This window comes from Falco peregrinus, chromosome Z, assembly GCF_023634155.1.
Source record: "Falco peregrinus isolate bFalPer1 chromosome Z, bFalPer1.pri, whole genome shotgun sequence".
Taxonomy (NCBI): Eukaryota; Metazoa; Chordata; class Aves; order Falconiformes; family Falconidae; genus Falco; species Falco peregrinus.
Window position 1 is genome coordinate 57,319,249 of NC_073739.1, and position 27,839 is coordinate 57,347,087.

The following is a 27,839-nucleotide window of genomic DNA, read 5'->3' on the forward strand; positions in this document are numbered from 1 at the left end:
TATATGTATATGTATCTAAATTTCTGATTATGACCTGAGATCTCCCCTGATCTATTTTGAGGCTAAAGATAAGAAACACTAGCTATGCAATGCAGTTTCCTTTGAGTTCCCCCCACCGTGCCTTCTTGTGTGGTTGGCCTTTCCCTCTTTACGCGGGTAATGGGGAGCTGCGCAGACAGGCTCCGCACCGAACCCAGTCCCGCAGAGCTACGGCAGGCGGCCACGCAGCTACCGCGGCCCTGCCGCCTGCGCCGGCTCCGCACCGCGGCTGCCCCGCCGCTCGCTGCGCCCCCGCTCGGGCCCGGCGCAGCGGTGCACGCCCGCAGCTGCCCCAGGGGGCCGGGCCGGGGCCGCGCTTCGCCCCGCGTCTTTCGCGGCCGCGGGCGGTGTCCCTGTGCTCGGGCGGGGGGCTGCGGGTTTCCCGCCGGCCGGGATTGAGGGGCCCGCGTTTTGTCGCCACCAGGCTCCTGACGGTGTGGGACGCAGCAGGGACAGGCTGACGACGGCGCCGGCGGGCCCGAGGCGGTCCGGGCGGGCGGAGACGTGCCCGGCGCTAGGACCCAGGAGGACTACAAATTCGCCGTGACTCAGGCTGCTCGGCGCGCAACGCGGCGGGTGGTGACGGGAGTAGGTGGGTGTTGTCCGTGCAGCGGCGGGGCCGGGCGGCTGTGGGGCGCTTGGCTGGGTGCGCGCTGCGCGGCCGAGAGCCGGGGCGGGCCGGGCGCCGCGGTGCCCCTTCCCTCCCTGCGGCCTGCCTTCGTTCCCGCCCCACCGCCCCTCCCGGCCTGGGCCCTGCCGCGCCGCTAACCGCGGCCGCCTGTTGTCTGGTGTTTTCCAGGGAACCAAGATGGAGTATGAGTGGAAGCCGGACGAGCAGGGGCTCCAGCAGATTCTGCAGCTACTCAAGGAGTCCCAGTCCCCGGACACCACCACGCAGAGGGCTGTGCAACAAGTATCCTTGGCCGAGGCCTGCGCCGCGCGGGCGGGACGGGACGGGCGGAGCGAGGCCGCAGCGGCTCGGGCGGGCGCTGGGTAGGCCGGGGGCGGCGGGCGGGGGGAGCGCGGCCTGCGCGGCGTTGTGTCGGCGCTGCGGCAGGCGGCGGCCGGGCCTGCCCGGGAAGCGCCACAGCGCAGTGGGACGAGCCGCAGCCGGAGCAGGCAGCCGTGGCGCGGCGTTTGAACGGCCGAGGCGGCCTGTGGGCCCCGGGGCCGCCTTCCCTGCGGCGGGGCCCGGGCACCTGTTGCGAGCCTGGAGCCAAGGGCCGGGTTGTTTGGTGGGTTTTTTGTTGTTGTTGTTGTTTTGGTTTTTTCTTTTTAAAGCCCGGGCTCTGGCGCGGCTCCGCCGGCGTCCGCCGCTTTCCCGGGTTGCCCCGCGCTGGGCCGCCGTCAGCGCCCAACCCCCCGCCGCGGCGGGCGGGAGCGCGGCCCTGGCGGGTCCCGCCGAGGGGCCGGGGGTGGCCCGGGGAGGGCCGGGCTGAGCGGGCGGCGCGGCGCGGGGTACCCGTCGCCTCTGCGGCACAGCGGGGGCGAGCAGCGGCCTTCTGGGGTAATCCGGCTCTGGGATTCGAGGCGAAAGCCGTATCTGATGTGGGGGTGTGCCCCTGGCGGAGCTGCTGCCTGCACGCCCTCGCTGGCCTGCTGGCTCTGTCACTGCGCATTTTGTTACGTTGTGAGGATGCTTCTGCTTGCCTAGAAGCCCGAGCCGAAAATACTGCTCGTTACACTCGTTAAAATCCACGGGAAGCGGGTAATCTCTGTATGTGGCTTCTTGTGCTGCGTTGCAGGGCATTTGGTGTTGTGTTGTGTATTGTTGGGTTTTTTACCCCCTAAGTGTCTCTTGATTGTCGAAGTGATGAAATAGCAAGGCTTTAAGAACAAAGACTGAGTAAAATAAATCAAACAGAAGCATAGGTCTTGAAAAAGAAAGCCTCATCTGCTGTCTCCTGCTCCTTGAGCTAGCCATATAAGCACTTTAAAATATCTGGAAGTCATGATATTCTATGAAGCATATGAGTTTATCATCTTGATCCCTTTTTACTTAAGGCACTTGTGTGAAGACCTTCACACAAAGCAACGGAATTTATTTAAGTAGGTAAGAATACATATTTATGTGTCCGTATAGAGATATTTACATTATCTTTACAGTTTAGCTTGAAGACATATTTGTTCCACTTTCATAGCAGATGCGGTCAAGCTTAGGAAGGCATCTGTTTTTATGTGAATGATGTAGGGAGTTTTCATCTCAATCATCTTGTTCCTGCAGATGTGTTTCAGACTTTTAAGATGCTATTGCTTCCTTTGAAAAATTCAAAACAGAAGTGCCCGACTAGGTAGAAAGTGTTCTGATAGTGCCCCCAACTTAAACTAGTGCTCTTTAGTATTTAAAAAGAAAAGGGTTTACAGCAACAGTGTTTGTAGCATAGCTTTGATGTAAAATTGTATTTTAACGCTCTGCTTCAAATAATACTATCTGGTTTGTTTATTGAAAAATAAAAGTGTACATGTGGGATGGGCATTATGGTTCATGCTATCTGTCTTGAAGATGAGTAGAAATTAATTAACAGAACTTTTTTTTTCATTCAATGTTTGAAATTCTTTTTAAATGGTAGTGGTAACTCCCTGCTGTTCTGAGATACCTATGTGGGCATTCAAGGTCCTCATATATTGGCCTGTAAAGGTTAGAGAGGTGGTGTGTTTTTACCATTGTATTATACAGCAGTTTGGGAAAATGTTCTAATATAACTTGAATGGCCATGTCCTATAATTTAAAAATTAAATATATATGTATATGGCCTTTGAGACTATCTCCACAAAAAAATTGTGATGGCTGTTGTATTGTAGAATCCTACTTGGGTGGTGAATAATGGTTTCAAATTTGAAGTACTCTCAGCTGATAATTTTTCGTAAAATCTTCAGTGTGTTGATTCTGTCATGCTCTTCCATTACGACACTATTTTGGCACGTTTGGGTCCTTAGAACTCAAATATAACAAAGTGGGGAGTATAGATTAGCCAAAACCCTTTGTTAACAGTTATGAATGCTTAAGGTTTCAGATGTTTTTTAAATTAAGATGCTAGATGTTTCTTGGAGTAAAAAAGAAGTGGGTGAAGAAGTTGTTAAGAAAATACGGCTTATAAGCTGTTCTTTGATTCCTAGACCAAGTAAGTGTTTTGTCATTAAGTTTCTGTTAAATACTGCTCTTCCAGTTCTTTCTGCTCACTGCTTCTGCTGCTTCTTGTTTGATCCATGGTTAGTTGGTCCATTGATCCAACTGCTAGTAATGTTCAACTGACTGATTTGGTGATTATGTTGCTGAAGCTTGGACAACAAGAAAAAAATCTTTGAAATGTGCTATCTTGCTACTTGGCTGTTCCTGGAGGAGCTCTTCGGCTTAGCAGCTTTGACAGCAATCTTTGGATATGTAGTTTTTCATTTCTTGGGGCCATATAGAGTGTTCTATATTATTTTCACTTACCTTGACGGTCCTGTTTACATTTCATCTCCTGTGTGTTACACAGAAGAGGAGCTTGTGTGTCTGATCAGTATGCTTTACTCTCTTTATTGAGGGCAAGCTTCTCTAGCAAAGTTAGTACTTGATACGAACAGCCTAAATATCTAAAAACTAAGTTTCTTAGTGTTTGAGACACTGGCTGTTGGTTGTTGGGAAGAAGTAGATCCTTTAGAACTGGAAGGGATTTACTGGGCCATGAAGTCCTAACGTACATGTATTTGACTAAAGTTTAGTTGGTTTGAATGTTTGCAGATTTAGCTAAACAGCAAGCAAAATAACTGCCTATGGGACAAATGATGTTACTACTTCTAAAAGTAATTTTTTTTAATGTCTTGATTGTTTGCCATACTGATGATATCTAGTAGGTTTAGTAACTTAGAACTGATACTGCACTGACTTAAAATATTGTCAAGCAGAGTACCTGTTAGTACCAGGGCATGAGAACAGGATACAAGGAGAATGCCAGATCACTGCACTAGCCAAGCAGTGTCAGAATAATGGGAAATTAGAGGCAGATGTAATGACAAATTTTGGGAAAAGCAACTACATACCTTCACAGCTGTTGATAAACGTAAGGATTCTTCCTGCAGTTAAGGAGGATTTTGTCATTTGTTTTTTTGTTTTGTTTTATGAGGCTGTGGATGAGCATGAACTTCTAGGTACAACTATCTGTGCATTTACAGTTAAACAAGTTCTCACTGCTGAAAACTCAGGCTGTGGCTAGTTACTATCATAAAGAAGTATGTGTCTACTGTTAAAATGAGTCACTTATCAAAATCATAGCTGTTGTATTTTGATGCTGAAATGCTTTTATTTATTGTGGAGGGGAAAGAAAGATGTATTATGGGGATTATGTCTCAGTAGATTCCTTAGGTTTGGCAGTCTTGTAAGCGTAAATATTGAAATCCAAAACTGTACAGAGGAAGCTTTTTTGAGTGGCTTTACAAATATTTTTAAGGATCTATTACTTTCTGTGTCTGTCCCTGGATTTACTTTTTTTTCCCAGATTTTCCCAAAACTGAAAGGTATTTCTTCAGTAAAAAAATTACAGAAACTGGTTTTAGATTGTTCATACTCTGCAATTATAAGCTTATAGTTACAGCTGGTTGAAGTGACACAGCAGTACATAACTCAATAATCTTTGTATCCAGAAAGATAAATGTTGTGTGTGAAGATTCAGCTTTCCTTAACAGTTTCTCTCTTCAGAAACTAGAACAACTCAATCAGTACCCAGATTTCAACAACTACCTGATTTTTGTTCTTACAAAGTTGAAGTCTGAAGGTAAGTTCTTGAGATGTTTACTGTTTTATTCCTTTTTTTTTTTTCGTTTTTAAATTTACTTTATTTGGCTTGAAAGAAATAGGAAGCTGATGCCTATGGTCAGTTTGCTGGTTGGTTGAGCTCTATAGTCATGTAGAATTCATGTATCCTCTTGGAAGTCTTTTTGGAAAAAAAATCTGGTAACTTACTGATGCTTGTAGTTTCAGCTTTGGAATAGAATCCATTCTGAATGGCCTGTGAAATCTTCCCAGAAATGTTGGAGTGTCATACCTCTGTTAGACTGCAGTGAAATTGTGGAATAACTTTTATGAATCATGACTACACACATAATAGTACATGCTGATAAATTCAGTTATGATAATGATCTCCCTAGTAATGAGACTGAAATACTTTGGAGATCACATGCTAGAGCTGTCCAAAGATTATGTCTATCAGAATCTTCATTCTGAAGGCTTAATTCGAGTAAAATGCAGTTAGAAATCAACTGGCTACTTACTGTTGTCTTTTTCTTATGGATGTTAGTACAAACTGTATATGGCATACTATGTCGCCTTTACCAGCTGGTAAGTTCAGACAATTCCTTACTAATGGTCAAGGTGTGTGAAAGACTTGTCTTTTTAGTGTACTAAAGCCACTAATTTGTGAGGTTCTTGACAGTGAAAGAAATTTGTTTCAAGATCTGTTTTAGCACATCTGGCTTCTTTATATTTGTTTCTAATTAATGTGTTCAATTTATTGGATTGTTTTCTGGTTATTTTTCTTTTTCCTTAATATCCTGATACTAGTGCTTTGTGTGCCTTCTAGTGTTTCACCTCTGGGTTTCTGGATGCTTGCTTTTTTCCCTTTGAATTAATTTTACCTACATGTGACCCTGTAACATTCAAAGAATCTGTAAGAACATTTATCTTAACTAGTGTTTTGGTTGTGCTGTCACCTTACTTTGGAAGGAAGGAAATGGAAAGAGGGGAACAAAGTAGATTTTCATATTTGAAGGGGAGAGTGTTTTTGTCCTATGTTGGAAGTCTCCTGATCATCTCCAGGGCCTTGGGGGAATACCTCAGATTTGGGAGAGAAAGCTTTCAAGACCTAAATCAGCCAGGATACTGAACTTTTGAGCAAGGTGTCAGTGTAGATACACCATGTGCTTTAAACCATCAACAGAGAAATGAAAAGCAGAGCAAGTCCAGTAGTGGGATCTGGAGTCTGTACAGACGATGTGAGGAGAAGGATGTTCCACTTTTTTCCCCCACAAATTTGTTTTTAAACACTGCCTTACTTGCTGATTTCCCCGTTTTCATTCTATTCACCACTTGAAGTTCTGGATACTGTTCTGTGTTTAGCAGTGCATCAGAGTCTGTCTTCCCAACAGATCATCTTAGATTATCCAGTAGTCTTCTTTTACCCTTCTTGATGTTTGGACACATAGAGTGTGTTTGCGTGGCAAGGTTCTGGTAGTGGGGCGGGGGGCTACAGGGGTGGCTTCTATGAGAAGACACTAGAAGCTTCCCCCATGTCCAATGGAGCCAATGCCAGCTGGCTCCAAGGTGGGCCCACCGCTGGCCAAGGCCGACCCCATCACAACGGTGGTAGTGCCTCTGTGATAACATATTAAGAAGAGGGGATGGAGGTGAGAAATACGCACCAGCAGAAGAAAGGAGTGAGGCTGTGCGAGAGCAACAACTCTGTAGATACTAAGGTCAGTGAAGAAGGATGGAGACAAGGTGCTACAGGCACCAGAGCAGAGAGATTCCCCTGCAGCCTGTGGTGAAGACCATGGTGAGGCAGGCTGTCCCCCTGCAGCCCATGGAGGTCTGTGGTGGGGCAGATATCCACCTGCAACCTGTGGAAGACCCCACACTGGATCAGGTGGATGCCCAAAGGAGTCGGTGACTGGTGGGAAGCCTGTGCTGAAGTAGGTTTGCTGGCAGGACTTGTGAACCCATTGAGAGAAAAGCCAACACGGAAACAGGTTTGCTGGCAAGACTTGTGACCCTGGTGGGGACCTATGCTGAAGCAGTCCGTTCCTGAAAAATGGCACTGGAGCAGTGTGTGAAGAACTGCAGCCCCTGGCAAGGACTCACATTGGAGAAGTTCATGGAGAACTGTCTTCCATGGGAGGGACCCCATGCTGGAGCAGGGGAAGAGTGTGAGGAGGAAGGTGCAGCAGAAACCTGTGATGGACTGACCGTAATTCCCATTCCTTGTTCCCCTGCGCCACTCAAGTGGGAGGAGGTAGAGAAATCGGGAATTAAGTTAAGCCTGGGAAGAAGGGAGGGGTGGGGGGGAAGGTGGGTTTTTTTCTGATATGAATGATAATATTTTTAATTTCCCCAAGTCAAGTCCGTTTTGGTCGTGATGGTAATTGCTGAGTGGTGTCCCTGTCCTGGTCTTGACACATGAGCCTTTTGTTATGTTTTCTCTCCCTGTCTGTTGAGGTTGAGGAGGAGAGTGTTAGAGTAGTTTTGGTGGGCACCTGGCATTCAGCCAGGGTCAAACCACCACAACACATCAATCTGTTTGGAATTGGATGAAGAGTAGGAGATGCTAACTGTTGCAAAATGGTTGGATGAAGCTGTTTTATCTGAGGGGGAAAAATTAGGATCTGGCAGATGGAGGGGGCAAGAAAGTTGGGGAGAAGTGACAAGTTAATGTCTAAGAAGAGATGTTTCAGATCAGACTGCACTGATACCTTTCACAGCTACATCAGGTCTTTTGGAGACTGCCGAGAAGCAGCTGTTGCTTCAGACATGCTCTTGTGCTGCATCAGTGACATTTTTAGAGTCATAATCTTTTTGTCTAAAACCATTATTTCCTAACTTAGTATTTCTAGTTCAGGAAACTTGCAGAATATTGAGGGTGCCATAACTGAGTCTGATGTTCAGGCTTTTCATATTATTTGCCAAGTTCTAAATACCGTGTTACTTCCCTTGTTAGTCCTACCCAAGCAATGACGGAACACTGTTGGTTGGATTTACTTTGAATCCAACCAACAACCCTCTGTCATCCCTTATTAGTCCTACCCCAGCATGGTAGAGAGACCATCAGATCTGCTGTTCAGTAGCTGCAATACTCTTGCAACTTCTTTTGGACCAGTAAGGGGAAATCGTGATGGACTCATCAGGTAGGTAACTGTCTTCAGTGCAACTGGGAAAGTATTCTTTCCTTTCCCCTCCTGAAGAAGATTCACTTGGCACTGTCCTACAGTCTTGCAAAGTTTGTTGACTAGGGGAAGGAACTTCTGTGCTTTACACCACAGACTAAAGCATAGATATTCATACTTTTGGAAGGTCACACTTTTGTTATGGCCATACTGTCTCAGCAGAAGGAGCTGAAAGTAAGGTTCCAAGATCACTGCCAGTTTATTCAATAAAAATTAATGTGTTTTGATAGTGCATGAGAAAGAGAGATTGGTTTGATAGCAGGTGGGACTAACCTTTTGATTCAGTTTCTGCCACTGTTGAAATCACTGCTGAGAAAACTTTGCTTAAGGATACATTTAGGTAACAGCTCCTCAATGTGGGAATTCTGTAATGGTTCATTGAAGTGTGTGTTGAATAGCCTAATTGTACGGCAGTGGAGGTTGTACACCTCTGCAGGCAAATAACTTTGCAAGCAAACTTTTATTTGCAAGCAAATAACGTGGCTTGCAAAGCTGGCTGTTCCAAGGCCGGCCTCTAAGATGCATAGGTAAATCTTACGTGTAGGGAATTTGCTTTGGTTTAGCGCCAGAGAGACTGCTTTTCAGTTGCAAAAAGTAGTAACTTCATTTTCCCCCCAATGTTAGCTGCTTCAGATTTCTGCGTCTGAATGCTTGTGACTTGTCGGTTTTAGGTCTGCTGTGATACTCCTGCAAGTACGTGGTAGTTTTCTTGGTTTACAATTATGTGGGCCTTGTTAAGCTGTCAAAGCTTGTTAAGCTTGGGTATTCCTGGAAACAGATGTTGCCCTGCTACCATTTCATCTGTGAAAATATATAGCCTGGCTTGCAGCTTCCTTTCTTTTCCTGAAGTAGTGTGCATTTCTAAAGATAGTGCTGTGAATTTGGATGAACCACAGAATATAAATGATGTTGAGGAAACAGCATTCAGTCCTGGAAGCCAGACAGTAGGTGGGCTGATGGAATAAAATATGATCCCAAGCCATTAAAGTTTGAGGTGTAGGTCTCTGGTATGTACTTCTCAGGAGGCATGGTGCTCGGAGGTCTTGCTTAGGTGGGTGAGATGGAATCCAGATTAAGATCTGAATGAAAGAAGCTTGGTTTTACTAATTTATCTGTAAATTAACATATTACTCAGATGCTTTGTTAGGTGTAGCTGTGCCTTCTTGGTTCGGTAGGTATAAAACCTCACAGACTATATAGCGGCACTGCCCTGCCTTAGTGTTGGTTTCATGGTTTTGTTTGAGTTCTCTGTGGGGTTTTTTTTCTGGTGTCCCCTGAGCTGAGCTCAGAATTCTGTAGGCTTCTGTATTTTGTTGAAGAGCTGTTTTGTGGAGTGTTTTGAGTTCTTTGATTGCTTTCTGTATTTTGTGTGGTTGACTGAAACAGTCCAGCACTGCAAGGGAGTACCAGCTTTGCCTCTTGTTGCTTTCTTTGCTTGCCTTCAGCTTCCCTTCCTTGTCCCAAGTCATACATTTAGATTCTCCTGCCCTTGTTCGCGTTTTTCTTCTTTAGTCCCAAGTCTGTTCCCTTGATTGAAAATACAAGAAAGTATTGTCCCAATTTCAGCCTTCTTGCTGAGGCCAGTTCTAACCTTTAGTGAAGGTACGTTGGAGCAGTTGTCCCAAGACATCTGAAGACTGAAGGAGGTGTGAGGTCCTGCTCTGCTATATAGGGAGAGATGAGTGACTCAGATTCACTAGTTCCCCAGGCTGGATTAAGGTGAAATGGCACCAGGGCCCATAAACATGGGGTCTTTGTTCTGGGCTCACACATTGAAGTGGCAATAATAACACTTGGCAATTATCAGTAACTTACAAGGGTAAGGTCTGCATTTCTTGGGAAAGAGAGGTATTGAGTAAGAAAAGGAAAGGAGCAAGAGAAAGAGACGGTAAGGGAATGGGTGGGTGGGTGTAGCTGACAGTCCTGGATCCAGCATTGGTCTGGCCCACAGGGAGTGTCTGGTGCAAAGAGTCACCAGAACCTTTGGGGAGTCCCCCTTTACATATGGTCTTTCTCCACCCCCGACATGCCTTCTCCACTTCTCAGGTAAGTTAGCTCACATGCGTAGTTAACGGTTTCCAGGACATTCACCTTTTGAGGAAGGGGATTCATGAGCTGGGGTGCACCTGCCTCTGCATGGTGACTTTGCCTGCCTGCATGTCAGTTCGTCCTTATGATGCTGCCATGTCCTCGGCCGGGTGGCTTGGTTGGCGCAGTGATCCCTTGCAGTTGCCTCACTGCTTGAGAGAAACTTCTCAGCCCAAACTCTACATACTTAGTTCCTTCTGGGTGTCACAGCAGGTCAGAGGAGGGACCTCTAGGTGTCATAATGCAGACAATTCATACTGCAAGCGTAAGGTGAGTTTGTTTCAGACCTTGGTGACCGTAATGAAGAAACTCCTGAAGTTGTCTGTAGCAAAGCCTTGCTTTGTTTGTACCTTCTGTAGATAAATGTTTATAAGATCCCGTTTATTCCCCCATGTAAAATAGACTGACAAAAAGAGCATTCTTCTTAATTCTTCTGTCTTTTCCTTTTGTGGGACAACTTTGTGAATTGCCTAGTATTTTCTTATTTTTAGCCTGGAATTACTCCATGCTTCAACTCGCACAGCATCCTGAATTTTTGCAAATGATAGATCTGGCTTGCATTAAATTACCAAAAGATGGTGTCCATTGTCATTCACCAAGAATACTCTGTAATCTTCAGAAATTCAATTTGTCAGTTAGGGTGTTGGGTGTGATGACTCTGTTGTAATCGTGCCGTAGTATTTTGTTGATGCGAGGTTGTATGAGCATACTGTGTGATGATAGGCCTTACTTGCATCAGCAAAGACTACTCTGTTGCCTTCTGGTAACATTTCTCCCTTCAGCTGTAAGGAGAAACTAAATTGAAACTTTGTAATCTCTGCAGAGCTTCCTGGTGTTTTTCTGCATGTATCCATTGTTTGTGAACTTCACACCTGTGGGCGAAAAAAGGGAAGCTGTCTTTATTTGAGGGCAGAATTAATGCAGCATTCTGCTTGGCCTAGTGTGGCTTTCATATTGGTGGATGTTTTATATAAATATTGCAAGAACAAAAGTGGTGTCAAAGATTACCACTTCTTAAGTAAGATTTGACATACCTAATACCTCTTTATGTGGTGAAAAAGGAACAGAACTACTGATAACGATGTGTATTCCAGTTAAAATTCAGACGGTCCGTCCTTATTCCCAAAACTCGCATGTCCTTTCTCAAATCTACCTTTTTATCCTTGGGCAAGAGACAGATGACATGGTTAGTTTGTGCACAGTTTCTGTAAAATTTTGCATTTGTCTCCCTCTCCCCTGTCTGCTGGGTTCTTGTCAGGACCTAGTCTAATGAGAACATATAGACACAAATGCGTGATGGTTGTGGTGGCGTTCTGCTGCCCCATATAGCTGTAGCTAGCTATCCTGTTGCAGCTGTGCAAAGCGTTTGCGATTCTGATCTTGGAATGTGTTTTAGCAACTGACTCTTCTCACCATCCTGACATAACATGGGAACTGTAGTCTTTGGTCTCAACAGGATGTTATCATGATGGATTGATCATGACTGGGTGTAAGGCTATCACAGTCAAGGATCAGAATCGGAACTCTTACTCTGAAGGTGAATGAGCTGGGATTGAGAACAACTGCCTTAGTACTGCCTTTATCATAGGCATTAAGAACGGTCTTTTTATTACCAAAATGCTTTGGATTTTTATAAATCAGTTAGAGCACTGTCTCTGCAATTTTTGATCTTGTTCATGTGATGACTTAGTCATTCGGAGTACCTTATTTTGACATGGAACGTTGTCACGGAGAAGTATCCCCATCCTCCCAACCCCTCATTTTTGTTTCAGCAGAAGTCCATGAAGATGGTAATTTATTTTCTGGGAATCATGACACTAATAATTCATATAGCTTTGCAAGCGGAGTTTGGAATGGGGTTTTGTAACCCATTACTGGGATCCGAAGTGGTGGTGTGGGTTTGGTGTGAATGTTTTCTGATGAGTGTTGGACAACAGGGCTCATGAGTCTATATATATTAGCTGTATACTATATAATTCTTCCTTTCCATGCCTCTGTAGGGATATTGTAATGCAGATTTAAGGAAAAGGCTTTTCCTAAGTAGCTGTATGATATAGATGCCACATGTGAGAAGTGACAGATTGTTTATTTATTTATTTAAAGTCATGAAAGCAACTTTGAAGTTATCCAGTGGATTGAATTTTGTGATTCAGTGTTTCAGAAATGCTTTCCTGGAGCTCACTACTCTGAGGAGGCAGAATCAGAGTACGGGATTGCCATTTTTATCTTTCCCTGTCCCTGAAGCCCATACAAGGAAAGCATTGAAAAAGAACAAGTAGAGTAACAAGTTTCTTGATCATAGAGAGAATTTCTAAAGAGCTACTGGGCATGAATCTTCCGTCAAAATACCCAATGGTCTTTGAGTAATTACCTTAGAGTCTGGGGCTGTTACCTGAGAATTGACTTACTTGTGTCCAGAAGAAACAAAGATCTGCCTGGAGATGCCTATGAGAAGCCCTGGTGACCTGACAGGAACGAAACCGCCTCTAACATTGAAAGAACTCCTCAGGTAGCTGCCTTGGAGGAGTCTGGGGCTGCTACCTGGGAATTCACCTGTATCCAGAGGAGACCAGCACACTCCTGGAGATGTCTGGGAGAATGCCTTGGACCTGCAACCAACATTGAGAAAACTCCTCAGGTAGTTACCTTGGAGGAGTCTAGCACTGTGTCATGAAGGGAGTGGTTTAGGTTAAGTCACGTGAAGAATCACCATCAAAGGCATGAGCAAAATATTTTGAATAGGAATTTGTGGCAATGCAACTTAACAAAGTTTGGTGGCAAGGTTCATTCTGTTACTTACTGCACAGATACATCACACAAAGAGGAATCAAGTTAAAATGAAGCTGGAATGATTTACAGAGACTAAAAATGTTAAAGGGTAAGAGAGACCCTCCCGTTGAGTCACAAGGTTCCCCTTGCTTTCTAAACTCTTAATAGAGCTTAGGTATGGCTAGATCCAGTCTTAGTCTCGGACTTGGTCAATGCTGTATATCTAAAGGATGTCTAAGGTTTGTTCACAGTTTAAGGTTTATCATAGGATTTAATTAAACTACAAAAGTAACTTAATTACAAATTTGAAATGGTAATACTTATTATGATGTACCTAAATCAATTCATACTGACATGCACGCAAACACAAAGGAATAGATACCTAGATATATGTATGTACAAAGGTATATATATACCTGTTAGAAGTTTTCCTTGAGTTTGGTGAAATACACCAAATGCCTTGGCATTCCTCAACAGGCAAGGGGGTTGAGACTTGAGAAGCAGTCAAATCAGCCTAGGCCTCATCGTCAGCTTTTGGCAATGGTCCCCCTTAGTATTGCAGACTTGGGAATTCGTGAGCCCTGAGTGGTGCCCCACTCCAGGGGAGATTGCTGGTCACAACCTGCTGCAGTCCAGGAGCTCAAAGGGTCTCACTTAGGACTGCTGTTCATAGGGTCAGAGATGATTTGCTTTAGTCAACAGTAACTTCCATCCTGTCCACAATCGTGAGTTTGTAATTACTGGAATTTTTCAAAATTCCAGTGATGGTGGTACATTAGATTCAGATAAAGAGTGTTCCTGGTCGTCTTAGGAGGTGTTATGTTTCAGATAAGGAATGCACCAAGGCTGTCAGGTGGTGCTGTGGTTGAGATAAGGAATGTTTCTGGTACAGCCAGTGCAGTTTTCCACTCCAGCCATGCAAGAGTTGCTGGTGTGGTCAGTGGATGCTTAACTGTCCAGTTCATTACATGGAGAACAAGGCTTAAGCGGGATTCCTAAGATTGTAGAGCAGCCCAGGAGAAGAGGGTGAGATGCACCACCACAGGCTGCTATCTGAGAACTCTGCTGTCTCCCAAGAAGACCAACACACTCCTGGAGATACTTGTTTCCAAGCTCCTGAATGGAGGGAGTCTTTTGTATGTTGGAGACTGATCCATGCTCTGTACCTTGCTGGGAGTGCTCGCAGGCAGCTTTGGAGTGTTTCAGCCTATTGAGTCACCTAGTGCCTTCATGTACTTAATCACATTGGGTTAGGTTCTTCAGAAGTCCTGTTCACTGTAAGCATTTTGGGGGCGAGTCTTGGTATATATTTTCTCTCTAGTAGCTTGTAGAGAGAAAGTACAAAAGTTTTCAGACTTTCCCTTGATTCTTAAGGTTATCAAACTTGTGGGTTTGTTTTCTATGCCTATTTCTGAAGTTCAGGTAGTCTTGGATGAGGTCTGTTTTGGCCTTGCAATAGATGTGACTTCTGGGGGGTAAGTTGGAAGTATGTAGCCAGCTATTTGAAGCCTTTATTTAGTGTGTCCTGTGAGTTGAATGTAGTCTGCTGCAAGGGATAGCAGAGGATCAGTCACTTTGTTCCTAGTAAGAACTCTTGTGTAGCCAATACTAGGTCAACTAGTCCTTGGTCTGTGCCCCCCTCTGCCACCAACAAATAAACACCAGAGAGAGATGACAGTACTTTTTAGACCTTCTCAAACTGCAGCAATGTCCTGCGCTTGTTACATAGTTTGGGATCTTGTAGTGAAATCATACTCTCATCGCACTAAATCTCTATTTCTTATTAAGGATTCTTCTGGTCTTGATAGAATTCTAGCACTGGTTTAACTGCAGGATCAGGTGGTGATACATAAAATGGCATTAGATAGGAAAAGTGCCAAGACAACCAATTTGTGGTGATGTGACAGAGAAGATGAGAGTAGGAGTGAAACCTGAGGATTAGTTCTTTAAACTTTTTGTGGTTTTGGAAGCCTATAGGGATGTACAAATTTTGGCATTCTGATTGACCTGTGGTCATTATTAGTTAGAATGCAGAAAATTCTGTAACTAACCAACAAGCTAATTTTGATCAGCAGTTCAACACCCTTCCCGTATTATCTGCAGCTCAGTTTTATTTACAACATTGTCTTCAGAAGCGCAGCTGTTGCTACTTACTCAATAAATATGCAACAATCAGCATTAGCAGACATTTTCAGCTTTGTTTTGGTGTCTTTACAGATGTTCCTAATCTTAGACAGTTGTGTCAGATTATTTTCTATGACTGACACAAGTCAACTGAGCACTGATTCATTTCAGACTAGCCACTATATTTCAAGGTCATTTTGTGTTCAGAAACACTGAAAGTTTTGAAACATCATCAGTCCTGCTTCTAACATGATACCAAACCATACCAGTTTAAGCAAGAAGTGGTATGCTTAAGGTTAATTAAAAATCCAGCTTAAAAAAAAAACACAAACCCAAAACTAGACAGTTTTTCTGCTAAGAATCTCCTGAAGGTTTCTCCATACTGTATTCTTATACATTAGGGCAGAAGAAGTTCTAAATCTTCTGCTTCCCATATGACACTGCTGTGGTGGAATATTTTTTTTATTATTATTTTATCTCTTTTAAAAGACAGTCTCTCAATAATGGATCAGAAATCTTCAAGTGCAGCAGACACTGGTCATGTTTTTTATCGCATTTTGTATTTGTATGTATTAAATCCATATCACTAGTTAAAACATTGAGAATGACAGCTTTTCTGAAAAATACTTAACCGGTTTAAGGCTGAAATCAACAGACACAGCAGTTTTGCTTTAGGGAAAAAGTCTTACCCTAACATTTAAAGTTGCCAACATTACAAGAGTAATAGGGAAAAATATAGCCATGCTCATAATCATTATATCACAATCTGTGAATGGATAAATGTTACCCTCATCCTAGTCACTCGGTTCTTTTAGCAATCTAGAAAGTTATGTTGTAAGGAAGAGAGGATGAAAAGGCATGGTGAAACAAAAGCTTACCTTGAACTTGCAGGTGAGCTACAAAAACCTCATTGCTTTCATATAGGCATCCTGTGTCATACAAATCCTCATTAGAGGAAATACAGCTGGTTGAGGACACAAAAGCACTGCAGTAGCCCTAAAAAAATTGAGATCCATGTAACATGGGTTTGTGTCCATTTGCTCTGTCTATAAACCATTAAAATCTGGAACTCATATTAAAGGCTTGCAACAGATTTGAAAATTTACCGAGAAACAAATGGTGATTACGTGATACAGCTTTATAATAAAGTGAGGCAGTGTAAGAGGGGAATCTTCCACTGAACTGATTGGCACCAAAGATGATAGCAAATGCCAGAGGTCTGCTTTGCTTTCTTTTTCTTGTACTATATGTTCTTGTCAACTATATTTCCAGGTTGACTGAGATAGAAGGAGGCAAGACTGTGATCTTTTTTCTAATGGCTGAAGCATATGGCTGACAGCAGTTATCACAGAATCTATGAAGACTAAAGAGTGTATTACTCAGCTCATAGGCCATCTGCCTGTAATCTCTGTGTTACAGCAAGAACTCGATCCAGACCTATATTACTGTCTTCTGACAGTGTAGCTGTTAAGTTATTGAACACCTTGGATTCCATAAATACCTTTGTGTAGTCATATCAGAAAAATCTTTCTCTCAAACTAAGATTTTGACTATGGTATGTTTTGGTTTGGGTTTTTTTGTGGTTTTGGGTTGTTTTTTTCCCAAATGCCAGGGTATCAGGTTCTGTCCTGCTTCTCTAGCTCAAGTGATTGCTGTGTGCTTAGCACCAAGTCCTTTGTGACTTTTGCTTGTCACCTCTCAGTATGGTGATGGTTAGTTTTGCTTTTTTAAAAAAAACTTTATTCTTTTTCTCACTTGATGAATTCTTTTTCATTCATCAGAGATGCGTTTTTTGCTATGAATCCCGTGGAATCTTTGTTGCAGGTATATAATATAAACACTTAGCATACAGAATAGTCTTTCTTTTATGTTGGCTGAAAGAATCAATTTAACATTCTTCATGAGCTGCATACCATAGGATAGTTCATGAAGAAAAAAATGGTGCTAAAGTTTCACCTTCATGTGACCTTGATTTTTATCTAAACCAGCTGGCTAATCTGCCTATTTCTGACACAAGGAACTTAATAGTACCTGTATCTCTGATTGGTTAAATTGGAGCTGTTGCCTTGTCCCTTTTGTAATTGTAGCCAGGCATTCTAAAGGATTAATGTTTTTCTTGAATGCACTGTTTAATATTTTCATATTGGACTTTATGCTAATAGTGGCTAATGTACTGTATTTAGTCAGGTTTGGTTTTGACTTCTTTCACCCCCAGAAGATACTGCTGGCTGATACAGAATGAGTAACTATTGCATTCTGCATCTAACCAGCTGCTGACAATGATGGGTTTATTGTGGCTTGAGAGTATTTTAAATCTGTGGAAGCATAGAACAGGCTGGGTTGGAAGGGACTGTAAAGATTATCTAGTTCCACCCCCATGCCATGGGCACGGACACTTTCACTAGACCAGGTTGCTCAAAGCCCCATCCAGCCTGGCCTTGAGCATTTCCAGGGATGGGGCATCCACAGCTTCTCTGGGCAACCTGTTCCAGTGACTCGCCGCTCTCACAGTAAGGGATTTCTTCCTAATGTCTAATGTAAATCTACCCTCTTTCAGTTTAAAGCCATTGCCCCTTGTCCTATCACCACATGCCCTTGCAAAAAGTCCCTCTCCCTACAAGCTCTCTTGCAGGCCCCCTTTAGGCACAAGAAGGCTGCTATAAGGTCTCCCCGGAGCCTTCTCTTCTCCAGGCTGAACAAACCCAGCTCTCTCAGCCTGTCTTCATAGGAGAGGTGCTCCAGCCCTCTGATCATCTGTGTGGCCCTCCTCTGGACTCACTCCAGCAGGCCCATGTCCTGTGCTGGTTTTGGCTGGGGTAGAGTTAATTTGCTGTATAGTAGCTGGTACGGGGCTATGTTTTGGACTTGTGCTGGCAATAGTGTTGATAATACAGAGATGTTTTTGTTACCGCTGAGCAGGCCTTACACAGAGTCAAGGCCTTTTCTACTTCTCACCCCACCCCACCAGAGAGTAGGTTGGGGGTGCGCAAGAATTTAGGAGGGAGAACAGCTGGGACAGCTGATCCCAAGTGGCCAAAGGAATATGCTATACCATATCACGTCATGCTCAGCGTATAAAGCTGGGGGAAGAAGGAGGAAGGAGGGGGACGTTTGGAGTGGTGACATCTGTCTTCCCAAGTAACCATCACACATGATGGAGCCTGGCTTTCCTGGGGATGGATGAACACCTGCCGGCTGGTGGGAAGTGGTAAATTAGTTCCTTGTTTTGCTTTGCTTGTGTGCATGGCTTTTGCTTTACCTATTAGCTCTCTTTATCTCAAGCCACGAGTTTTCCTACTTTCACTCTTCCAGTTCTCTCCCCCATCCCACTGCAGAGGAATGAGTCAGTGGCTGCATGGGGCTTAGCTGCTGGCTGGGGTTAAACCACAACACCTTATGTTGAGGGTCCCAGAGCTCAACACAGGACTCCGCATGGGGTCTTACAAGAGCAGAGTAAAGTGGGGAAATCGCCTCCTTTGACCTGCTGGTCATGCTTCCTTTGATGCAGCCCAGGGTACAGTTGCTGTTCTGGGCTGAAAGCACACATTACTTGGTCATATTGTCCTAATTGTTATCAATACCCCAAAGTCTTTCTCCTCAGGGCTGCTCTTAATCCATTGGCCAACCCAGCCTGTATCTGGGCTTGGGATTGCCCCAGCCCAGGTGCAGGACCTTGCACTTGGCCTTGTTGAACTTCATGAGGTTCACACAGGCCCACCTCTCAAACCCATCAAGGTCCCTCTGGATGGCACCCCTTACAATCCAGCATGTCAACCACACCACACAGCTTGGTGTTGGCAAGCTTTCTGAGGGTGCACTTGATCCCATTGTCCATGTTGCCGACAAAGGTGTTCAACAGGACTTGTCCCAATACAGACCTCTGAGGAATGCCACTCATCACTCGTCTCCATTTGGACATGGAGCTGTTGACCACAACTGTAAGTGCGACCAGCCAGCCAGTTCCTTATCCACTGAGTGGTCCATCCATCAAATCCATGTCTCTCCAGTTCAGAGACAAGGATGTCATGTGGGAGGAGAGTCAAATGCTTTGCACAAGTCCAGGTAGATGACAGAGGAAATTAAGGAAGACATTTGGCTTCCTTCCTTGCCACAGGCAACTTTGAATCTTAGTAACAATTTGTGGAGGACTGGATTTCTTGAAGATGTGTGTACCTATCAGTGGGTTACAGTTATGTAAAACAATCAGAGTTTGATTTTTTTAATTGGTGTAAAAGTTCATGTGGAGATTTTACTTTTAATTCATAATATTTCAGGCAAATCTGAGACTGATAAAGCGTTCAAGTGAGAACTTATTTCTTTAGGTCACTCTCCACCTCATCTTTATTAATAATATCTCCAAAACTTCAAACAAAATTACTTGATTTAACTTGCCAAGTAGTGACTACTAATAATAGCAGTAGTACTTGCGACATCTCACAACCAAGTTATGTGGTTGAGAAATGTTTGTCCACTCATTCAGTCTTCAGTATTTTTACTTAAAATAATAAAGCCTTTCTTCTCTCCTTCTCCATTGTCCCAGATAAGTTATTGGCCCTTGAAATGCAGTGCTGTATAATTGAAATATCTAAACAATATAAAAATTAGAAGTTTTATATTGGTGGGTATTTACAGCTATAGTATAGGTAAAGCTATAGAGTTATTTCAAAGGTGTATGCATAGTGTGGCTTCCTGGTTTGTGATGTTACTGAATTCTATGTAAATGATACATTTGTAAATCAACACATATATAATTATGGAGCATGAAAAATAGTGCTTCTTTAGGAGAACTGAAATACGAACATAAAAACAAGACTCGTCATTATATGATGGCGGCCTGTTTTGGCATTCAAATAAAATCAGTTGAAATTAATTTTAGTTCCTGATCAGCCAGACAAAACCCCTCTTCAGAAAAGTTTCTGTTCTAACTAGCATAGATCACAATGGAAAGCGTCTTTAATGTTCATAAGTCAGACCTTGTGAGTGTAGTGAGTTTTGGTGTTGTGATGCAGTAGCTCTAGTTTGAAAATACTTTCTGTTTGAAAGTTTTATCTCTTATTTGGCTTATCCTTATTTCTGTTGGGATGTTAATAGTTTTGAATGCCCAGAATAGATCCATGTCTAAACTAATTCTTGACAAAAAGGAACTTTGAAATTTTTTTGTATGAAGTCTTGATTTGGGCAAGAAATAAGGATGCTCAAACAAGTGACTAAAATGCTAATTAAAATTCACTTACTGTGCTGATTAGGGTTGCTGGAAACTGTAAATTCAAGTTTTCATATACTAAAAACTAATCCTTTCTATCTAGAATATCTGGATCTCACTTCCAGCATATTTCAGAAGGATTGCCAAGTTACTCATGCTCTTGCTTGAAGAACCAAGCATGAGTCTGCTCCAATATAAATGAAAAATCTAGGCTGTTCTTTTTCTGTTCCTCTTATCCCAATAATTGACAGAAATTTGCAAGTGTCCTGCTTTTGTCAGGGATAGAACTCATTTTCTTCTCAGTAGCTGGAGCAGTGCTGTGTTTTGGATTTGGTGTGAGAACAATGCTGACAGCACACTGATGCCTTTAGTTGTTGCTGGGTAATATTTATACTGAGTCAAGCAGTTTTCAGTTTCTTAGGTCCTGCCAGCAAGAAGGCTGGAGGGGCACAAGAAATTGGTAGGGGACACAGCCGGGTGACCTGGACTAGCCAGAGGGATATTCCATACCATAGAATGTCATGTTTGGTATATAAACTGGTGGGAGTTGGCCAGGGTCTTGGGATCGCTGCTCGGGGACTGGCTGGGCATCGGTCAGCAAGTGGCGAGCAATTGAATTGTGCATCACTTGGGTTTTGTTTCCCTTCCCTTTGGATTTTATTCCTTTCTCCCTCTCTCCTTTTTCTCATTATTATTATTATCATAATTATATTTCCATTATTAAACTGTTCTTACTTCAACCCTTGAGTTTTACCTTTTTCCAATTCTCTTCCCCATCGTGGGGGAGTTGGCAGGGGAGGGTGGAGTGATCAAGCTGCTGGTACTTTGTTGCTAGCCAGCCACCTACAGCAGGCAAAAAGAGCTTAGTGGAGAGTACTCAAACTGTTGTCTGAACTTAAATTCTTACTCAGTTCAAATCAGTTCTGGTCACTTTGTTCTTACAGTTCACACTATATAACACTTAACTGTTAACATTGTTTAAAATCTTTTTTCCCCCTTCTCTCTCTAATTATTAATTTAATAGATTAGTAGAACAGCTGATATTTAAAGGGATCACAATACCTTATTTTGTAGAAAAATTGAACACTTTCTGTGGGAGTAGGGGGTGGAGGATTTACTATATATGTGTATATAAGTTTTGCTTTTTTGCATTGTTCTGGCAGTCTGCCTTATTCCTATGAGCTGATTGAAGGTTGACGAGTTATTTTCTGTTGCAGATGAACCAACACGTTCCTTGAGTGGTCTCATCTTGAAGAATAATGTAAAAGCACATTTTCACAACTTTCCCAGTGGTGTAACTGACTTCATTAAAAGCGAATGTCTGAACAATATTGGTGATTCCTCCCCCTTAATTAGAGCTACTGTAGGTAAGTTTGCTCTTATTGCTGTCTTTTGCTTAGTCTATTGCTTCACTAGTGATGTGAAGAGTTACTAAACTCCTAAAACTGTTTGCTTCTGGTAATTGTCACAACTTCACTGTTTAAATGCTGATATTTCTCTTCAGTGTGAATATCCAAGTGTCACACTTAATTTTGCTTTCTGTTCTCTTAGAATTGATTTAGCAATTCAGTTCATATCCCTTGAAATATAACTGAACAGAAGTTTTATTTGAATCTACTGAAATTGAGCTTGCTGCCAATTTCTGTGCCTAAAAACAGGGACAAGGTGAAGGTTTGGCTTTAGAACTATGTAAGCACTCCTCCTGCATCGATGAAACACTTCTGTTACCTGACTTCCTGCCCCCTATATGCAGACATACACACATCCCTTTGGGGAATCATTATACTATGCATAACGCATTCACATAATGACTTTCTGTTTTTAAATACCTTCTGTCGTAAAACGGTAGATGAAGTGTGGTGTGCAGAACATCATAGAACTGGAAGTGACCTAAGAGATGATCTAGTTCCTTTGAAGTTTTGTTGTTACATGGATTTCTGATTTCTTAGGTACTTTGTTTTAGTGCACCTCTTCCATAAAATATGCATATTTGCTTTATGTTTACGTATTTCTAGGTAAAGTTGCTTTTCTATCTGCTTTTTGAGAATATGATTTCCTCCAGTTACTGCAATCATTGTAGTAATTTTCTTGTCCACTCAAAGAACTAGAAAAAAGTAGAATGAATATATATTTGAGTATAGTAGAGAAAATGAAGGTGAGTGTTCAGAAAGAAATTCAGCTCGTATCAGCTAATTCCTCTTACAAAATAATCTAATTTTTCTATAGGATTCCTTCTCCAGACATCTGGCTTAGGGACTGTGGACTAGAGAAAAATGCTCATCTCTTAGCTTTTTCCTGCTGTCTTGTCAGTTGTTAAGCTGCTTTACTATGAATTTTATTAATGTCTTGTTTTCTTAATGACACTAGAAACAAGTCTTTGAGTGGCAGGTACTTTTGTGATTTCAGTTTGTAGAAGAGTCACACTTGCTTGTTTGTTCATAGGAATTGTCAGTGGAGTACAATGATGTTGACTGAAGAATATATTCCAGCTCTATTTAGTTTACTGCCTTGGGGTATTTTGGTGGTGGTGGTTTGTGTCATGGGTTTTTTTGGCGAGTGGGAGAGTTGTTTGTTTTCAAGCAGTTATTCTTGATTTCTGCTAGTACAAAATACTTGCCGATTAGTGGCTCGGTTACTTTCAGCTCTAAGGGATCCTTTCAGGGATTATTCAAGCATGTATGAACTCTGAAGATGAGTAGCAACTGATGAACTGTATGCTTGCCTAAAAGTTGCTATTTAGTGCATGCCATTTAAACTAATGACGTGTTGGATCCTTGTAGCCTTAATAATGAGATTGGTCCTGTGCTCGCTGGTACTAGCTAGGTGTAAATGTATTACTGACTACCTAGGCTGCCTTGGTTGCATATGAGTTGGCATGTGATAGAGCTGCTCTTTGGGATGTGTACTGGTTTTTGCAGTTCAAGCACAATCAATTTAATTAGTCAATTTCAAATAAGATCTCTGGAATTCTGATAGGAAGATGACAAGTACATCAAAATACCATCATAGAAGATTTAATGCAGCATTCACTCTCCTTTGTGGTTCCTAGCTTTTGCCTGGTAAACACTAGATGCTGATAATACCTTTTGGCCAAGGTAGAAGGAAACTAATTAAGCCCATCCTCAGAATTTACCTCACTGAGGACAATGAGCATGGCAATAGAGTCGATTTTAGAACTGTGACTTGAGACCAAATGGTGACTACATACTGTTGTATTCTCACTTATCTTTTACCTCTTTCAATCCTGAAATGTGTACGAGTGTGGAACTTACCTGTGCTGTTTTTAAACAGCTCTGGGTATACTTGTAATATGCGCAAGTTTTACAGCTGAAGGAAAGACTCTTTGAAAACTGCTTTAAGTGTTCTTCCAAAAGGCTTATCCCAAATAGTAACAGGATAACCTAGGAGGAAATACTTCCAGATGCATAGGCAAAAAGTGATCTGAGGCCACTGCCTCTTGCAACAGAGCTGTGTGCAGTTTAGACCATTCATGTCATTATGAACTTTCTGTACAGGTCTGAAAAGAAGCCATTTAATGCTGTGCTAGTGTTTTTTAAATGGTAAGGGGACACTTCGGTGGGGACAAATAAAAAGAACAGTATCAAACTGTTCAGTTTTTGTGATGTTCATTTGTGATGTTCAGTTTAATTAAAAAGAAAAAAAAGTGGATCATTAAGCTGCAGTACAAGTAAAATAAGTATTTTTTTTATTAATGCATCTGATATTCTTTGTAGGACCATAATATTCAGGAGAAGTGCAGTCTTTAAGACTCCATAGATCTCCATAGGCATAGGGAATCTTTTCTATTCATTGCAGTTATGAAGAGAACTGGACAAACTACTTCCGGACCTGTAAAACTGTGTTTTAATTCTGTCCCCATTTTTGCCCTTTGTCTTTGTGGGCTTTGCAGCCTATTGCATCAAAGAAAACATCATGCAAAATACTGTTTAAGTTACTGTGTGTCTTTATTTACTGTGTCCAGAATGTCCTTATCTCTGTAATGGTGTCCCATATTCTGGTGTAAACAACAGGAATTGTAACATTTTCTGCCAAAGAAAAATGGTAAATTGTAATTTGCTCAATGAAAAAGCTTAGGAAAGCTTTTTCATCACTTGTCACTTAGGAGATTACTAGTTGTAGTATCAAGTTCTGTGTTCATACTCATTAGAACTAACTGCGAGTAGAATAACGAATTATGCTACCCGTTCCATTTTGTCCTGAGGCAAAATGGATTCATAGAAAGTCAGTCCTAGTTCATACGCAGCCTTCCATGTTCCTGCCACCTAATTAGTTTTTCCTGGGGTTTCTGTGTGTGCTGGAAACAGAGCTGACCTGTCTGTTTGCTGGATCTCAGTCAGCCAGCCAACCCCTAAAGGTGATCACTGGATGACCTGTTTTAGCGTGTAAGCTCTTAGTAGGTATTTCGGTCTTAGAATGCCTCCTTAATGTTTTGTGTAAGCACAGTAAAGTTGTGAACACGTAACTTACCACTGGGTTGTAAGTTTACTGAATGACAGATTCCCACATTCATGCTTTTGTATTATAATAAAGAAATTACTTGAGGTGGGTACTCTATATTTACTGGATGTCTAGATTTGTACAGTGTCTAGTAAATTTAGAGCCAAAGCTGCCATGCAGTGTTTGGGCATGATTCTTTCCTTAACTGGATTTACTTTGTGCTTGATTTCTCATGACTGAGTCCTTCATGGTAGCAGGAAGGGATAACCCACCTTTACATTTCAAAGCCCTTCAAATACCATTTGTGATTAAATGTACTTCCTGGTTTTATGCTTGCCAGTTCTTTACAAAATAAGAAATTTCTTAACTACCTAGGTCTTTGAGAGGAGAAGAATGAGAAAAATTGGTATGAAATATGTGAAGGTGTATATAAGATCTCATTTTCTTCATCCCTCTCATTCCTTTAGGCATTTTGATAACAACCATTGCTTCAAAAGGGGAGTTACAGAATTGGCCTGAACTCTTACCAAAGCTTTGCAGCCTGTTGGATTCTGAAGATTACAATACCTGTGAGGTAAGGAGACTTTTAGAAATAGAAGATTATAATTTGAATTTGATTATTTTTATCTCTCTTCATAGACACGATGTATATGTATAGTATTGCATGTGTGTGTGTGTATATGCACATATGTTCTCCTCAGAGAACAGTGGCTCAAATTTGATGCTTTTTTCTGCCTGCATTCCATGTTCTTACTGTTTATCAAAACAAATTTGTTTTCTTTGCATAAAAGCAGAAAAAGACTGCAGATGGGTAGTCATAGTATCTCAGCAGAGAAATGTTCTCAAGTTTCCACTCTATGGTGCCTGATCTTTTAAGTGTCGTCAGCATCATCAAGTTGACCCTGAATTTTCTCTTACTTAAAAGTAATGTTCGTTATTCTTGTAACTTAATCTGGAAAAACAATCTGTCATTCCTGTGTCAGGGTGAAATGAACTGTCTTGTCCAGTTTAGATGAAGACAAAAAAACCAAAACAATTGTTTTAAACTTTGAGGAGACAAAAAGCATTGTCTGATTTTAAAAAAATTTAAAATTGGTGATCACATGGTTTTAGTTACTTGATACTGTCTCCATTGAATGAGTGTGAAGCATTTTGTCTAAAGTAATCCTCAGAGATAGGATAATGGTCCAACACATCATGCTGTTATGTAGTGGTTTAGTGCTGCTTTCTCAAGGAAAAGAAAAAAGCACTTGAAAATGAAACTCAAATTGACCATCATATCCAGAGTTCTGTTTTGCCCCATAATAAACTATGAAAGGAAATACAGTTAGATATGTAATTAAATTGGATAGTTCTGCATGTGGACATTTATTTCTCAAATAATATCTAGCTTTTAAGCCTTTTTTTTTTTTAAATATGACTGAATAGATGGGCATGGAATGCTGAAATTAAAACTGACTCACCTAGCTTGAGAGTTTACAGGTGCAAGTATAAAGTGCTTAAAAGCCTTTAAGGATGTTTCAATTTAACTCCGTATTTAGTTAGCTGCATTTAATGTGTTAACTAGCTATATTTACTGTGTTGTGCTGAAATTACCTGTTCTGTACAAAACCTGAAATTTTGCTTTCTTCAGAATGTGTAATAAGAGATTTTTATATTTTTTAAACAGGGTGCTTTTGGCGCTCTTCAGAAGATATGTGAAGATTCTGCTGAAATTTTAGATAGTGATGTATTGGACCGACCACTCAATATCATGATACCTAAGTTCTTGCAGTTCTTCAAGCATAGCAGTCCAAAAATAAGGTAGGTTTAGGTGTTGTACTACAGTTTCCTGTTAATTTTTTTTTACATGAGCAGCAAGGTAGCCATTTTATAGATCTGTTAAAAATGTGTTTAATTTTTTTAAATGATTCTGCAGAAAGCCACAGAGATTCCATGTGTCAGTAATTTCCTTGTTTATCTGCTTAGTTAATAAATCAGTGTCACGTCATTATAAATCTTCCAAATGTGCAGTCAGCCTACAGTTTTGAAAATCAGTTTCTTTGAAGTTTTTGCATGTTTGTATGAAAAATTCGATGCTGTGGTTAGAACTTTAATACTCTGATTAGAAAGAACAATTTTGCATTCACTTTGTAATGACTTCAGCAATGGGAGAGTCAATATTATTTTCCTGACAATAATTTCTGAGTTCTTGCAGAAAATGTTTTCTGCTTTAATTGCACCTAAGCCTAGAAAGCTCTTTATCTTTCAGCTGAATCAAGTTAAATGGGTTCATCGTCTTGTCACTGTAAAACTGTATTAATCTCTTCAAAGTAACACAAGTATAGGATAGGATAAAAATTCCAGAATTAAATTGTTATTGCTAATATTCATTACAAGGAACAGTAGCTTTTACCCTGAAACAAGCCAACTGTGTGCCTCTGCCACAAAGGAGGTTGATGGTATCCTGGGCTGGAGTGCTGCCAGCTCGTTAAGGGAGGTGGTTCTTCCCCCTCATCTTCCAGATGAGGCCACACCTGGGGGTGGTCCAGTGTACTGTGTCCAGTTCTGGGCTGTCCAGTGCAAGAGAGACATGGACATACTGGAGAGAGTCCAGAAAAGGGCTGTGAAGCTGATGAAGGGACTGAAGCACCTGTCCTATAAGGAAAGACGAAGGGAGCTGGGTGGGACTCGGGGAGCTCATCAATGTATGTAAATACCTGAAGGGAGGGAGCAAAAATGACATGGCCAGTCTCTTTCCAGAGGTGCCTAGTAACAAAACCAGAAGCAACAGACACAAACTGAAACACAGGGGGTTCCCTCTGAACGTCAGAAAACATTTTTTTTACTGTGAGAGCAACCAAGTACTAGGACAGGTTGCCTACAGAAGTGATGGAGTGAGTCTCCATTCTTGGAGATACTCTGAAGCCACCTGGACATGGTCCTGGGCAATTGGCTGTAGGTAGCCCTGCTTGAGCAGCGGGCTTGGACCAGTTGACCTCCAGAGGTGCCTTCCAACCTCAACTGTTCTGTGATTCGCTGTAATTCTGAAAAAATTGTTTTTTTAACTCCTGTTTGAAAGTTAATTGGAAAGATTCTGCATGTTGGAGGTGGCAATTCTTTATTGCCTGCAGTAGTTGATGGTGAAGACTAAAAGGAAGAGTGTAACCTGGAATATTTCATGATAGGATTCAAATAAGATTTAGAAAATCACCTAAAATAGATGCACACTAAGAAAAATGGGTAACAAAGCATGAACTTGCTC

General features: G+C 41.9%; 1 protein-coding gene across 4 annotated transcripts in view; it reads left to right on the forward strand.

Annotated features, from left to right (window-relative positions):
• Positions 1-350: 350 nt before the first annotated feature.
• TNPO1 (transportin 1) overlaps positions 351-27,839 on the forward strand; it is a 59,617-nt gene continuing 32,128 nt past the window's right edge. For 2 of the 4 annotated variants that reach the window (XM_055790591.1, XM_055790592.1), the window contains exons 1-5: positions 692-952; positions 4,718-4,793; positions 21,355-21,504; positions 25,063-25,169; positions 26,265-26,398. In XM_055790591.1, the coding sequence (XP_055646566.1) occupies positions 848-952; positions 4,718-4,793; positions 21,355-21,504; positions 25,063-25,169; positions 26,265-26,398 (572 nt within the window). In that variant the 5' untranslated portion in view covers positions 692-847. The other 2 variants (XM_055790589.1, XM_055790590.1) reach the window with 2 other exon arrangements.